This window comes from Lepisma saccharinum, chromosome 22, assembly GCF_977018435.1.
Source record: "Lepisma saccharinum chromosome 22, izLepSacc3.1, whole genome shotgun sequence".
Classification (NCBI taxonomy): domain Eukaryota; kingdom Metazoa; phylum Arthropoda; class Insecta; order Zygentoma; family Lepismatidae; genus Lepisma; species Lepisma saccharinum.
The window spans coordinates 28,896,195-28,911,481 of record NC_139250.1 but is presented as its reverse complement, the minus strand read 5'-3'; the positions used below and the strand labels follow the sequence as shown (position 1 = coordinate 28,911,481).

Genomic DNA, 15,287 nt, shown 5'->3' with positions numbered 1-15,287 from the left:
AAATATGATCAGAATATTTTAATGCAGACAGTACAATGGGAATAATTTTGTACAGAAAATTCAATTTGAACAAATTAATGCAGAAAAAAAAATCCTAACAGTTTAATGCGCGCAATAGAGTAAAATTGTTTAATGCAGACAGTAACGGTGTAACGCAGAAAATACAATTAGAATAGTTTAAGCAGACATTACTATCCGAACAGTTTACTGCAGGCAACATAATTAGAAACAGTTTAATGCAGACAGTTAAATCCGAATAGCAAAAAATACAGCCCGAACGCTTCTAAAACAAATATGAATGAATCAATTTTTAAACTATGGTGTCATAGAACCAACCAATGCCATCGAGATAATGCAGTCCAACGATATTCTTTAGTAAATGCTATGATCTCTTGTGATGTCATTGGTTGCAAGTTGACCACACCATTGGCACACCCCAGTGGAGGCACATAGCGGTTCGGATTCCACTTTAAACTGTAGGTCCAGTCCCGATTAGCCATACCGTGCATAAAGTGGACTTAAAACACCAAATCACTCTATCAATCAATCATTGGCACACCGTCTCATTAGATTATGAGACTCAACAGAATGTGAAAGGATGCCCAGATAAGACAACCGAACATTTTTTGTCTATTATTATTCCATCACTTGACAATCAATCCACAATCTTTTTCATCTAAAAAACATCCAGTCCGACATAAACCTCTAGGCAACTTTTCAAATCTACACTGAAGTATTAAAATATTACTTTCCTTGTCGCAATTTGAAACCAACTGCAACTTAGATCTAAGGATGGGAATTGTGCCAGCGTCTAGATTACAATAAGTTAAAATAAGTGTCAGAAAAAAAATCTGAAGTAACAGAAGCAGTATAAATGACCAAAAGATTCTGACCCCAACTTTACTTGCTTCTAACGAAGATCACAAGAAGTTAGGCAGTGAATGAAACGCTAATGACCAGAAGAAAAAAAAAACACTTAAGGTTACTCGGTTGGGTAAAAAAAAGCATTACAGACACAGCGACGAATTTACCTACTCTGCCGTAGAATTTGCTGCGTGGGAATGGACATATAGAAGGAGTCACATGAGAATATCAATTAAGGAACATTACCAAGGTACAGTGCAGAAACACAACTTGCACTAATGCGACACTTGTTATCATCAATGGGAGTGATGTGATCTGTGAAGATCTTGTGCTAAGCTACTTTAGGTTCTGTTGGATCCTGGTGTGTACCAGCAATTATATATGGGGAAGATTAATTCGTTTTCCAGGAACCACACACACATTAAAAATTCTGCAACATTTCATGTGTTTGGAATACCATTCGTGTCAAGTTTCTTGTGGATGTTGTCTGTCTACGCACAAACAATCCAAATTTGCCCGTACACGATGTAGACAGTGTTCGAACTGAAGGGGGAAACAGGGAAATCACCTCCTCCCAAAAAAACATCTAAATTCCCAACTGTGGAATGGAAAAATCCTTCCCTTCGATAATAGTAATAATACTATTTTCATTTTAAAAGTTAATTTAAGGCGAGGACGTCATAATTTTAGTGGTGCTACACCAAGTCTTTGCGGAAAGAATCAAAATCCTTACACAGTAGTTATAATTATGCATTTTTTCACTGAATATGATCGCATCATTTCACAAATATAACTTAAATGCAATGTAGTGTTGCTAGTGTTATTGCCATGTCAAAATTTTAAAATTGTTTTCTATTAAAAGGGTCATACGGCATTCTCAAGGAATGCTGAAGGACGTGAAAAAATTCCAACACTACATCTTCTTCAATTCGAATACTGCGTGTGGATTCTGCAGTGTAATTGTATTGTAGTGCCATACGTTGACTATATCAGTCGAGGAAGTGTGAGAAGTAGGCATGTTATTATTTTTTACAATTGCGAACAAGTTTTTGGTATAGCACACGTGGTATATGATATATTCTCGTAACTCATGGAAAATACATACTACTTTAATCTGAAGATTGTCATGTCTCTTATGTTTATAATTTTCTGGCTTTGCAAACGATGGTGCTTGAAAGGGAATACGAGATTTCTTCTTGTTGCGAACAGGATTGTTTTCAGCTGGATTCGAACAAATGTTACTAAATGCAGCACTTGTAGTTTTTGTGCATTTACATTGTCCGAGTACTAGGCAAACTACAAGCCAATTTAATCTGTGAGTAGAATATGTGTACATGACACATTAAGATGCAGATTTATAAAATCTATGATATATGACTGTGGATATTACAAATATCTGCACAACAATTGTTAGCATTTTCACAAGACTTGTCGTGAATGATTTAGAAGGAATTCTAAACACGTGTAGTGTATTAGAATTTAAAATATAAATGTGGTTCTACAAAACGAGTGTCATTTCCCAAGATGTTGCCGTTCAGTCAAGATAAAGCTGTTAACTGAACTGGATATTACAAATATCTGGACAACAACTGATAGCATTTTCACAAGACTTGTCGTGAATGCTCTAGAGGGAATTCTAAGCACGTGTAGTGTTTTAGTATTTAGAATATAAATGTGATTCTACGAAACGAGAGCCATTTCACCAAGATGTTGCCGTTTCAGTTAAGACCAAGCTCCAACAGAACCTGAAAAAAAGTAAAAACTATACATATCTCATGCAAAAAAAAAAGTAAGTTTACTACACACGCGACCCCGGTTTATAATTTACATGAAAAGATTCTCTGTACCAACCTTGACGGCAGAAGAAATCCCGTAGTCGAAGGAGGAGGTAGAGGAATCGCACACTGGAATATGGAACAGAGCAGGGACATGTATCACTCAATATGGCAAACATTAAAAGGGCGTTGCGGTCTGAAACACGGCATTCCTGAAGTCCCTGGATACGAAACCGGGGTCGGTGTGAAGCACAGTAATAATAATTAATAGTAATAAGAAAACAATACAGGCGGGGTGGGGAAAAAATAAGACAACTGGCAAGCACAACACTGAATTGGCTGAAGGCAAGAGTTGTACACGGTTGTGTGAGCGAGAAGATGGTTGGAGAGTGCTCTTTACCTGATTTTTTTTAACGCAATTTAACTGAACTCCTCACACAACTTTACAAATATAAACGACCACCTGTTTTCTTGTCTCCAGTTAGTTTCAGGCCGTGTTTGAGATCCAACTCAATAATATTACAGTACTACTGGCACTATTTGCTTTTTTCTTGAAATAAAACACATGAAAAAAAATCACTTTAGTTGCATGCACATAGGTTTATAAGTATCGGTTGCATAAATTGGGGATATGTTGTGGGAAAGTGTTCCTCCCAAGTACTTGGGAAACACTTAGTGTCTAAAGCCGGCCCCTGTGGCGGAGTGGTTAGCACATCGCGCTAAGACGCCAGGGGTCCCGGGTTCGAATTCTGGCCTGGGCATGGATATTTGTGAGTATCCATTCATCAATTTCATCATATCATCACTCATCCCAATCTTCGTAAATTAGCCAAAACTGGCACAAAGACGAAGTAAAATAAATCAAATCACAAATCACTTAGTGTCAAAAGCGCTTTGGCGAAAAAAAAAAAAGATTGTCCAATTTGCATCCTTTGTAATTTTATTTTTCGTCGCTTTTCTGCCTTTTTTTTTTTCCTAATTGCGATGATGAGGTTGAACAATGATTCGATGAAATTGATGAAAGGACACTCTCAAAGGAACACCCATGTCCAGGTTGCGATTCGAACCCGGAAACCATGAGATCTGAGACAATCATTCAACTCACTTGGCGATCGAGTTTGGCGTTTCCAAATTCAGAGAACAGAAACGAAAAGATTGCTGGAACACGCCCAAGGTCCAGTAAAATATTAACTGTGCTACAATTCACAAACCCAAGAACCTATCACATTTAGTCCGTGATGCCCTATTGAAAGTCATATTAACTGCATGTTAAACCGCGACAGGAGTTCTTAAAACGCAACAGAGGTTGAATGTTGGTCAAGACATAGATGGACAACAACGGTATTCTCTAGATAATTTACAGAGAGAAGACTAAAGTATGCATGGGCAGAAATGCGACCACCAATAGGAAAATCCGAATTGCAGATCTGAAGTTTCAGCTGCGTGTAAATGATGGGAATGAACGGACACGATTGGTTGAAAAGGGGGAGAGAGGGACGGCTTTTGTCCAAAACTGAATTGGAGTGCAGCATATCACCGTGGTATATAGTCTATGCCCTTCCCCGAATCCGTGTAATTCTATATCTTACGAGACTTTTCATTCACCTCTGCATCTTTTGCAGAAAGCGGGCGATTTGGTCCGCGCAGGGGGGAGGGGGGCTAAATAGAGCCCTAAGCATGGCACTCCAGAAGAAAAAGAAAGGGCCCTTTGTGTTTAAGGGCACCAACAACGGTTGGTGAGAACTGAGACAGTGGTTCCATTTCACATTGTTTAGTTTGCTTCAAGGTACCAAAAAAACCAGTAGGGTGCAAGTTTGTGTTGGTTATGAATAACACATGACCTTCTGGCAAAAGGGTTGGCGAATGAACTTAACCAAAGGAGGGGTCGGGGGAATGTTAAACATGCGCACGCGGGTATACAATAATAAAGAAAAAACTGACAAAAATAAATCGATCTCCTTTTTTCTGAAACAATGATAGGAGAGTTGAAAGTTGAGAGGAGATTTTGGTACGGTTCGCTGTTTAAAAGCGATCCATATTTCATTCTTTCGTTTGGGAAAAAGAAGCGTGTGTGACCTCCACTGGCGGGACGAAGCGCGGCCCCGTGGCCGAGAAAGGGACACATATATTCATTAGCCGAAGCGTGCCGAAAAACCAGGACGATATATTCACTCCACAGTGTTTCTGAAATCAGTCTGTGGCACTCCATGTCACAGAACCAATGAATCTCAATTTTTAAAATTAAATAAAATGCTGTAACTTTGTGAGTTAACAATCTAAAAATGTCATTTGGATAAAATTTCAAGTATTATACATTATTAAGTTAGAAGATAGATGGTATTTTGCATATTGTTAGTTTAACTTTTTGACCCGTGACACCAAAAAACAATTAATTTATCCTTTAATTGTTACATTTCCCCTTTAACTCCACTAGAATATTCAAAGGTCAATTACCTTCTCTCTTTGTCTTAAATGATTCATTTTTCATAATTTGAAAATTTCACAAAAATTAAAATAAGTAATATTAAGTAAAGTTGCTAAAATAAGTTTCGTATTAAGCAAAGTTGCTAAAATAAGTTTCCTATTAAGTAAAGCTGCTAAACTAAGTTTCTTATTAAGTAAAGTTGCCGGCCCCCGTGGCGGAGTGGTTAGCACATCGCGCTACGACGCCAGGGGTCCCGGGTTCGAATCCTTGCCTGGGCATGGATGTATGCGAGTGTCCATTCATCAATTTCATCATATCATCCCTCATTCCCATCTTCGCAAATTAGTCAAAAGTGGCATAAAAAAGCGAAGTAAAATAAAGCAAATCAATCAATATTAAGTAAAGTTAAGAGGCAGTGTTTTATCCCACCCGTGACACAAAATTGTTAAGTTACCTATAGCTATAAATCTGGGAAAGTATTTTAAGGGTAGTAATGTTTAATCAACAGTGTTTAATTTCATGATTGATTGACAGAAACTGTACGAAAAAAGTTAATTAAGTGGCAATATAATGCCCCGTGTATTTCGCCTGGTAGGCTGCAACACACTGTGCATTGTCACGTGATTTTTACACAATGACAGAGCATATATACTTGCTGACAATTTAACTTCACAGTGACTTAGGAAGAGAACTTCCAAACCTGGCCTTTCAAAATTTCCATTTTCATCGTAAATATTCCTTCCAGTGGCCATATTCAAGTGTTTAATGACACTTAAAGAGTCTTCACGGTAAATTTTATACATATATAGCCTACTTTAATGAGTGTGTAGAGAATTTATGGGGGGAAACGGTAGACTTTGTAACTACACTCTCATAAGTTACCGTAAAATTCACAGTTTTCACCGTTAAAATTTAACAGTCTGCCTGTTAATATATAAAAACGGGACGCAACCGTTTTTTTCATGAGCGTAGGTGCATTTATAGCGCCACCTCTCTGTGCTGTGACTAGAATGAGAACATCGATAACTGTTTATTTTGAATATTTAAAACAGATACACTCTCCTATTCCTATGTACAGTGGGATGTACAAGTATTACTCGTGTCCATAACTATATATTTTTCTCTTGGATCCTATATGTTTACAATGAATGTATTTTTAAGTATGTTGGTACAGAACAGGTTGTTTAGTGTCTGTTTCAATTTTTTAATCTCTCATTGCGTAAAACAAAGTGAATAAGCATAGCGATAGACAATTTGCTTGGTAATACTTATGTATCCCATTCTACAGTAATAAAACATACAGGAAAGCTTTCAAATTTGAACCAAAAAACAAACAACGAAATCTATAAGTTTTTAAATGAAAGGATCTGACTACTACTGTGTATAGTAGAAAATAAAAAGACCATTCTACTCTACGTTATCTACAAGGCTCCGAAAATATATGATTTTGCTTATCAGGTTCCGAACACTGCCATGAGACTGGGCGTTTTGTAACAACAATCCCTTTCCATTGTTGTTCGATCTAACAATTGAACTTATCAATTAGAAAGATCTCACTATTCGGAGAATTCGAAGTCATGCATGAACTGGGATGCATTTTCCAAGAGCACGAGTTGCAGATTGAAATTTTCACGGAGGTTCCACTACTCCTTCAGCACACTGATGACGCAGTGATGACGCGGATCCCATGAACAAAAAAAAAAATCAATTTGCAGATGATCCGAGCTTCTTGCGTCAATACCTGGCGAAGTCTCCATCCCCTTAATGCCAACCAAGCCCTACCTACCATTTCCACCTCAAATTCATTTGTTGTTTTCTACGGGGCGAAGGTTTTGCTGCAGTCTTATAATGGCGGACCGTGGTGTGATTGGCAAGACGCCCCCCACCCTCATCCTCTCCCCGCCCCTCTTCAAAAACCATCTCACCCTTCCCCTCTTTCCTCAAGCTCTTCGGAATATGCCAGCCCCGATCAGCCACCCCAAGGTCCTATAACGGAGAGCAGTTGACAGAGAACTGGAAATTGAATTCAGGAATAGATTTTTCGGGACAGAGAGGTTGGGTGGGCGCTAATAGATTCCGCAGGCTTGGGGACCGGTATCTTGGCCCTCCCAATCCCTCCTTTCCTCTTCTTCTTTATTGATTGCGAGAGAAAAATATTTTCCTGTGATGAGGTTTGACGTGGAATCTCAGCTCCAAAAGCGGAGCCAGGCTTCTATGTACGACTCTGAAGAAACGATGGTGGTTGAAACGGATGTAATTGAACAACAGTCGTGGAGGTGATGGCAAAGAAGAAAATACTAGTCTTGAAAGCTTCAACGGCTGTAGCACAAGGCGCGTTCGGTTCATACAATTAAGACATGAGAATTTACACTGATTTCTTCAATGAAGACAGTTCGTGTTCAGAGATCTTACTTTGACACCCACACACCTCATGTGTCGAATCTTAAGTACAGAAAGGTCAATTACCTTCTCTGTCTTAAATGATTAATTGTTCATAATTTGAAAATTCACAGAAATTATAATAAGTTTCTTATTAAGTAAAGTTGCTAAAATAAGTTTCTTATTAAGTAAAGTTGCTAAAATAAGTTTCCTATTAAGTAAAGTTGCTAAAATAAGTTTCTTATTAAGTAAAGTTGCCGGCCCCCGTGGTTACCACAACGCGCTGCGACGCCAGGGATCCTGGGTTCGAATCTCTGCCGGGGCATGTGTGTTCTTTGTGAGTGTCCCTTCATCAAATCATCACTCATTCTCGTTTTCACGATTAGCCAAAAGTGTGGCAGAAAAGCAAAGTAAAATAAGCCAAATCAATCAAGAACAGGTCTCTAACACAAAACTCGGGCACTTTATGCACCTCAATCTCGGCTCCAAAGATGAACAAAACTGACTACCTGTTTTTTGCCTAAGTATTTCCCTAGTGTCAATTTGTGTGTGTTTCAAGTGCGCTAACTTCGGGAGTACACTATACGGTACTAAGACCGTGATGTCTAAGGCGGTCTAAGTTCATGACATCGTTTTCAACTTTAGAAATTAGAAATGACAATCATGTTTTTTTTCCCAGTTCCAAAACGTTTCCATTGGAGTAGCCGTAAGGCCCATCGTCCCCTTTAATGCATCAATAATGTTGATGATAATACACTTAAAACAAGCGTGTGCAGTACTGTAAGTTTCTATGCAATTTGGTTTCTTTACAGTTGTAAGATCAAAGTTGTGAAGAAAGAACTAATGCCCAATACGAAGAAGTACTATCTAAATACCATTGCAAATACCAGAAGCTTCATTACAAGCCGTTCTAATATCTGGCTCAACAATAACCAGTCGATCAAACACGCATGATTATTTCATATACTTCACTTACAAAATACCACAAGCATTTACATGGCCTGTGTCAAGCAATTCCATAAAGACAACAGTAATTTTCGAACGGATTATGGCTTATTAACTACCACCCATGAATACTGTGCTCTTCTACCACTTCTTTTTGGAATTTCCTGAGAGACAGAAGAAACAGTACCATTACTACACAGAACGCCACTAAGCATGCCGACATTCCTCATCAAAATCATGCAAATTCACGGAGCCAGAGGATAAAGCAAGATTTTTGGGAGTTTTTGAGAAACCAAAGACCGGAAGTGAGAGAAAATTTGGGATATATTAAAAACGAAACGCTTCCGGTGCTTTTTAGAAAGATACTTTACGAATCCCTCCCGGAAAGAATATTTTGCGTCTTCCGAGGAAGTGGAGGGGCGTGTCTCCCTTGCAAGAGGGTGGAAGGATCACTAGATCCCGAGTAAACAAGATTTGCCATATTGATCAGGGCTTTTCGAAGGAGATGATACCATGGAGGATCTGCCAAGTTATGTAGATTTAGGAAGGGACAGAGACGCATACAGCTGCAAACGAACTCCTATTTGAACTTAATACTAGAGTTACATGGCAATTTTGCCCACACCAAGGATTAGAGTGAGTACAAGAGCAAGACGTGGAACAGCATAGCGGAACTGTGTTTGCGTTTGTAGATCATTTGGGTTTGGCTTTTAGAAGTTGGTGAGGCAAAAAGAGATTTATATTGCAAAATAGTAAAGAATCCAAGCTACTATATGCAATCGTCAGCAAAGATTGTGTTTGATGGATCCTAATCAATATTGTGCAAATTATCCGTTGGAGTTAGTTGGAGAAGAGATGTAGAACTGACTTGTGTTGGGAGGCAGAGTCTGAACCGGTGCTTCTGGTTGCTTGTCTGTCAGCAAAGGTCATAAAAACGGAGGGATTATTGACAATGAGTATAACTCCTCCTTACTCATTATTTGCACCAAGCACAGAATAGCACACAAGACGGTACAACTCAAGATTCTGTTCCACGGTACCTAAAAATCACACACTTCTCTCCAATCTAAACTTTTTTTCCTTTGAATGAAGCTATTTCATTTAGTACTGTTCTGCAACCGTCTTTCTACACACACCAGCACTTCAAAGGGTGCCTTCCACTTCTGATTCAATTGATGCAACAGTTGACCGTAGACCACACACCTAACTTGCCTTTCACCTCGAAGTACATTCTGAACATGCCGTATTTCCACACCTCTGTCAACATTATATATGTCAAAAACAGTGAATTACTTGCAATTAAATAAAGGATCAATGTTTCTTCAATTGTAAATTTCTGCTAGAATTCATGCCTGAGCCTCATTGCAAGCATCTTACCATTTACGACTTTCACATTACAAAGGAACCCTTTCGCTTTACAAGTTTCTTGATTCAGTTATTGTAATGAACTTAAACATCTTTATCGTCTTGGTTATTATTAGTGTATTCGTTTTACTAATTTCTCTAGGGGGATTAATTTTGAAAATAATTTATACAGAGATATGTGGATGGTTTTGTGTATCGTCGACACAGATTAGGTATGAATGAATATCCACAAAAATCAATTTTGAATACGAGATTCTAGTTTACCTTATTCTGAGCTGATAAATAGTTAGCATCCATATATAAACCACTTCTTCTAATCTTGTTTCAACTTTCACACAAGTATAATTCCATTAACTTCTACAGCTGGCACATGGCAACAGATAACAACTGGCATGATTCTTCGATCAGAAAACAATTGATTAGTCAATACAACATACATGATTTGTGTTGCTCTAACAATAACTTCCTCCTAGATGGAAACTACTGCCGTTTCAAAACGTCATTGTTGTGGAGTAAATCACGAACTGTAACTTGCTATGAACTGGTTGAAGAATGCAAGATGTTACATTATGACATTTCGGAGTAAGACATACATAAAGGCCATTATTATCAATATGGACTGAAGCGTACAACTGAAACGAAATATTTGTTTGGGAGGTACCGTAAAAAATCTGTCATATTTTCGATATTTTTCAAGCTCACCTTGACATAGGCTTCGCACATACATTACCATGAACTCTGCCAAGATGTTTCTTGCAGTCTTTCCTTACCTTTCATATTAATGTTACGAAACATCACAATCTTACTTCGGTTTAAACATTTTCATAATACGAAACGAATGAAGTTTCAAAAATTCGATGAATTTCTTACATTTTGATGTTAATTCACGTTCAAATCCTCATGATGCCATCGGGAAGTCAAATTACTTCTTTACAATTTCCTATAACGAATATTTTCCACAACCCAACCTTCAAAGAGAAGGAAAAAAACATACAGCAAGCTGCACCTTTGTAATGGGGTATTCTATTCTGGGCTTCCATACAAGCAAATATGATTTTCTTTGGAACACTGACGGGGGAGGGGGAGATTGCCCCTTTAGAATTCTCCTTTTTGCAGAAACAAGAACGATAGCAAATTATTATTGTGCTCAGTGTATGGTTGTTATTGAAAATCGAACATTCGTCGCAAAGAATAAATGGTAGCTGCCTCCAATTTTGCGATATAATAGGATGTCATGTTATGAAGCTTAGCGAAGGTTGTGTACACTTGCGCAGTTCAGTCCGTGGCATATGTCGCCTGTTAGATTTCAAGACATAATCACACGACGTCCCTTTACCATTAAAATTCTAACATACGGCGTTCTTTCAGATAAACTTAATGATGTTATAGTAACATTTACTTGTGAGGATACACTGTGTAATGTAATTCGAGCTTTCAATTATACTGCGAGTGGAGAGAAGTTGGGCCTAAGACCGACGAAACAGTTATTACACGGTTAGCTTAATTATGTAATTTTAATGGTTCAATTTTTAAAACAGCTCCTAATCTTTGAAAGAACAGTTTTGAGGAAGATATTTGGAGCGAATAAGATGAAAGTTAAAAACTGGACGGCAAGCAAAGGAGAGAAAGCAGTGGCACAATACCGTTGAGTTAGCCAAGACTCACAAAGACTTGTAGCGCCATATAAAGACGTTTAAACAACATATATGTGGTCCACTGCTACTGAAGAAAACAAAACAAGAGAGTATAAATTTCTCCACATGTTGCAAGTGGAGGCGTTTCTTTTTAAAGTTGATTATTAAGCTAGATGAATAAGTATTTACAGAATCCCGTAATGGACAAACAACTTACGGCTAATCAAATGGAAGTTTCAACTTTTCCCAACGCAAACAAAATCTTCAACCTGTCCTCATTCCGTTCATGTATTTTTCTACGCCATCGAATGTTGATATTCCCAAGAGAACAAATAAAATAATACTCCCATAAGCATAAGGCTGGGTTTTCTCCCCTTCCTGCAACCATCCAACGCACAGAGCTCTCTTTCTCTATCTTGCCGCGGGGAGAGGTCTGTGAGGGAAGAGTTCGGGTCCGATTGATCCTCTGTTATGAGGAGAAATTGTCGCACTTGCTGAAGTAATTTTTGCAATTAGAGGAACCCAGGTCGTAAGGTATTCTCGTATCGCAACAGACTAGCATGCAGAGAAGACGCCCATGAAACCACCTCTAAAATTCGCTCCCCACCCTTCCTCTTCAACATCCTTTCTCCACTCTAACTGAAAGCCTCCCGTCGCTTCCCTCAGTCACCCCCGCCCCCTCCCCCAACTCCCACTTTCCATCGCACACAATCTATTCTTGAAACTTCATCTCCCAAGGCAAATATTTGTGCTGCACATGCGGTACCTTCTCGTTATAACTGCCACCGAAAAATATGTACTCGATTACCTCGGTACTGGCGTATCCAGCGGAGGGGGAAGGGGAGTTGAATTCTGTATCAAGCATCTCGGTCTGTCCTTCTCGAATGGTATTCGAAGCGGGTGATTGGAGGAATCAATCTTTTCCGTCGCCATCTTTTTTCTCGTTTCTTCTTCGTAAAATCTTCCACCACTTGTCGAGTTTCTTCTTTTAATCAAATGTGGAGTGACAACGTTATACAACGCAGAACAGGTTATAACTTTGCACATAAGGGTATAAATGTTCTTCAAACATTAAAAAAATCATGTCATGAAAAAATAACATTTGACCATTTCCTACTTGACAAGATATTTTAACAAATTTTCAGTCATATTCAACATATTTTTAGCCTTTTCAAGGTATATATAACTTTCTTTATACGCTAGCTTGCTTTGTTAGTCGAAGTAGAAAGAATATGTTTTCAATGACATTTGAAAAATTTCACAAAGTAGTCAACGTACTCTGAAACTCATTATTCATGATGTGACTACCAAGAAATATGTAAAAATATCACAGCAATTGGTACTGATATTTGGAAGAAAATAAAGAGTCCTACATACTTTAAAATTTCATAGTTTTCTGTTTTTTTTTTAAACTTTGAATAATTTATTAATTAGTAATTTTATTGTTAGTGTATTTTTCAGTGGTTTAGGGCACAATTTTGGAAATTTTAGACCATTAGTGCATATTTGGTTCTCCACATATGATTTCTTAGGTCATAAAACTCTTAGTCCTACAAGGCGTAATTTAGCAAACAATTGAAAGAAACTTTCAGCTAAACATGTAAAATGGCGCAAATATATACTTTGGAAACAATTAATAATTATTTTACATTCGTGGTCTAAATTTCTGGTGAACTTAGTGTTGGAGTTGGGGTGTGGGGAAAGTTGGGATTTTCATATCAAAGCTGTGCATTTCTAAAATCCTCACCAAACGGCGAAAGAAATTTCCTCCATTATGAGAACATCTGTACTCTCACAGTTGTATCTTATTATTCAGCAATAATATTCCACATTAGATGGAAAAATGATAACTTGTCTCTGGAGTGCCAAATATTTGTGAAAAGAATGAAAAGTGTGGACTCTTACAGAAAAATTGTACATTCTGAGTAATTCTGTAGTAAACATCAAATAGTACACTTTGTTACAATCATTTTTATTGTGTGAGATGCCTTTATGACGACTAACATAATGAATTTCTTTTACGTTCGTATTTTATAAATTATATTCACATTCCGGTGTATACATTACATGTACGTGTGTTGTACGAGTTACAGGAATTTTGTAAAGAACGAAGATGAAAAATTTAATATTATGTATTACTTAATCGTAGTTCAGTAAAAATAGATAGTGTGACATCGAATATGATGCACTGTTATTGTATAAAGTTTCGTGATTGTTTTAATTTTAATTATCGTAGCCAATTGAGAACGACATGGGAAGTGGAAATTGTAACAATTTTTCAACTTAGTTCCATTAGGTACGTGATGTTTCGAAAAAATAAAAATGTGGAACAAGAATACTCACAACCTCTATATATTCGTTCAATTCTAGCACTGTACAGTGGGATCCATGAGTATTATCGTGCAAATTGTCCATGACTATTTTCATTAATTTTTCTCTTACATCCTGTGTGTTCTTAAGCGATGGATTTTTATGTATACTGGTGCAGAAGTTCTCAACGCCTTGTTTTAAGTTTTCTTTTAAATCTTGAAGCTCTTATTGGGTCAAATAAAGTGCACGAACATGGGAATGGACAATTTGCACGGTAATACTCATGGATCCCACTGTACATGTATTCAGCAAATGAATTTAAGGGAGTAGTAACTAATGAAACAATTTCTTACACAAAATTACGGATTTTAAAGCATACATGAAGGTTTCTTTTTGAAAAGGCTTTTATTACCACAGTACACGCACGATTAAGCCAAAGTTTGAAGTCAAAGAAAGACTGAAGGTGCACAACGGAAATTTCATTTTCCAATATTCTTATGCCTTTGTCGAGAGGATAAAATTTAGTACATGTCCATCAATCAACTAGACTTTCTTTTTGTATTTTTTGGGGTAAAAAAAGTGGAAGTTATTCGTGTCCCTTCGTCTAACTTTCCAGTTATGATTCTTCCGAGGCCATCAACGACTTCTGCCCCAGTACGAAACGTTGTCTTCCTATCCCATTCCGCTCTCGATGTCTTTGGCGAACTATGATTTACTGATATGGCGCATTTAGTTGGGGAGCTAAGCTTGGCGACGAATTCCTTAGCAGCTTGAGCGAGAGAGAGAGGTGGGGAGACTGCTAGCAATTGATCGTTAGCTCCGGAAAAGGCAGCCAGCAACAAAAATGTATTTCTCCTGCTTCCTATTCTTCTGTTCTTCCTCGTTCAGGACTACTTGTGTTTCATCCGAGCGAAAAGCGAGGATCAGAATTCCATATCCTGATGGGATCAATGGGAGATCAGACAATGAGGGCCAGTTCTGGGTCGCGTTGTTTCGCACTTCCTCCAAAAACTGGTTCCCGTTAATGATTTGAGCAAAATTCGCTTCACAAAAAGGTCTTTAAGAAGACTTGCAAGTTTCCGATCTGAAGAATGGCCTCTCTCTCTCTCTGAAGGGAGAGATGAATGTTAGGAAATAAGAGAAGTATACGCGAAAAACCTGCTCCGCTCCGACATGTTTTGTGAGAAAATGAAGAATGGGGTCTCTTTTCTCGCTGGGGTTATAGTGAACTATGAACAGACTGCATTGTGACACGCTACCCCAACTGACACCTCGCTTAACTGATGGCTCCGACAAGAACAAAATAAGTCCAACTGGGGAAAGCCTCATTGTCTATTTCGCCTTTTCTTCAACGTTCCCTCCTGCCTGTCCACTTCGGCGTTTAAAAAAAGGTATTTACACCGGCTACCATAATTCTATTAATGACCCCAGCCTTGATTTGGCTCCCTTTTCACGACTTCCCGAGGAAGAGGGACACCGTACCTGGACCCTGAAAGACTTTCAACAAAGATCAAGGCTTGGATGACCCTCTGGACTATTCAGATCGCCGACCGGACAACGGAGGAAGGAGAGCGGAGTTGATCCTCAGGA

At 38.2% G+C, this 15,287-nt stretch overlaps 1 protein-coding gene across 2 annotated transcripts in view; it reads right to left on the bottom strand.

The window, feature by feature from the left end:
• zfh2 (Zn finger homeodomain 2) overlaps nucleotides 1-15,287 on the bottom strand; it is a 150,466-nt gene that overhangs the window by 33,710 nt on the left and 101,469 nt on the right. Inside the window, exon 4 of one of the 2 annotated variants that reach the window (XM_083143612.1) lies at nucleotides 2,716-2,768. The exons of the other annotated variant lie outside the window; for it this stretch is intronic. Coding sequence (XP_082999738.1) covers nucleotides 2,716-2,768 — 53 coding nt within the window. The remainder of the gene's footprint in view (nucleotides 1-2,715; nucleotides 2,769-15,287) is intronic. 2 annotated transcript variants of the gene reach the window in all.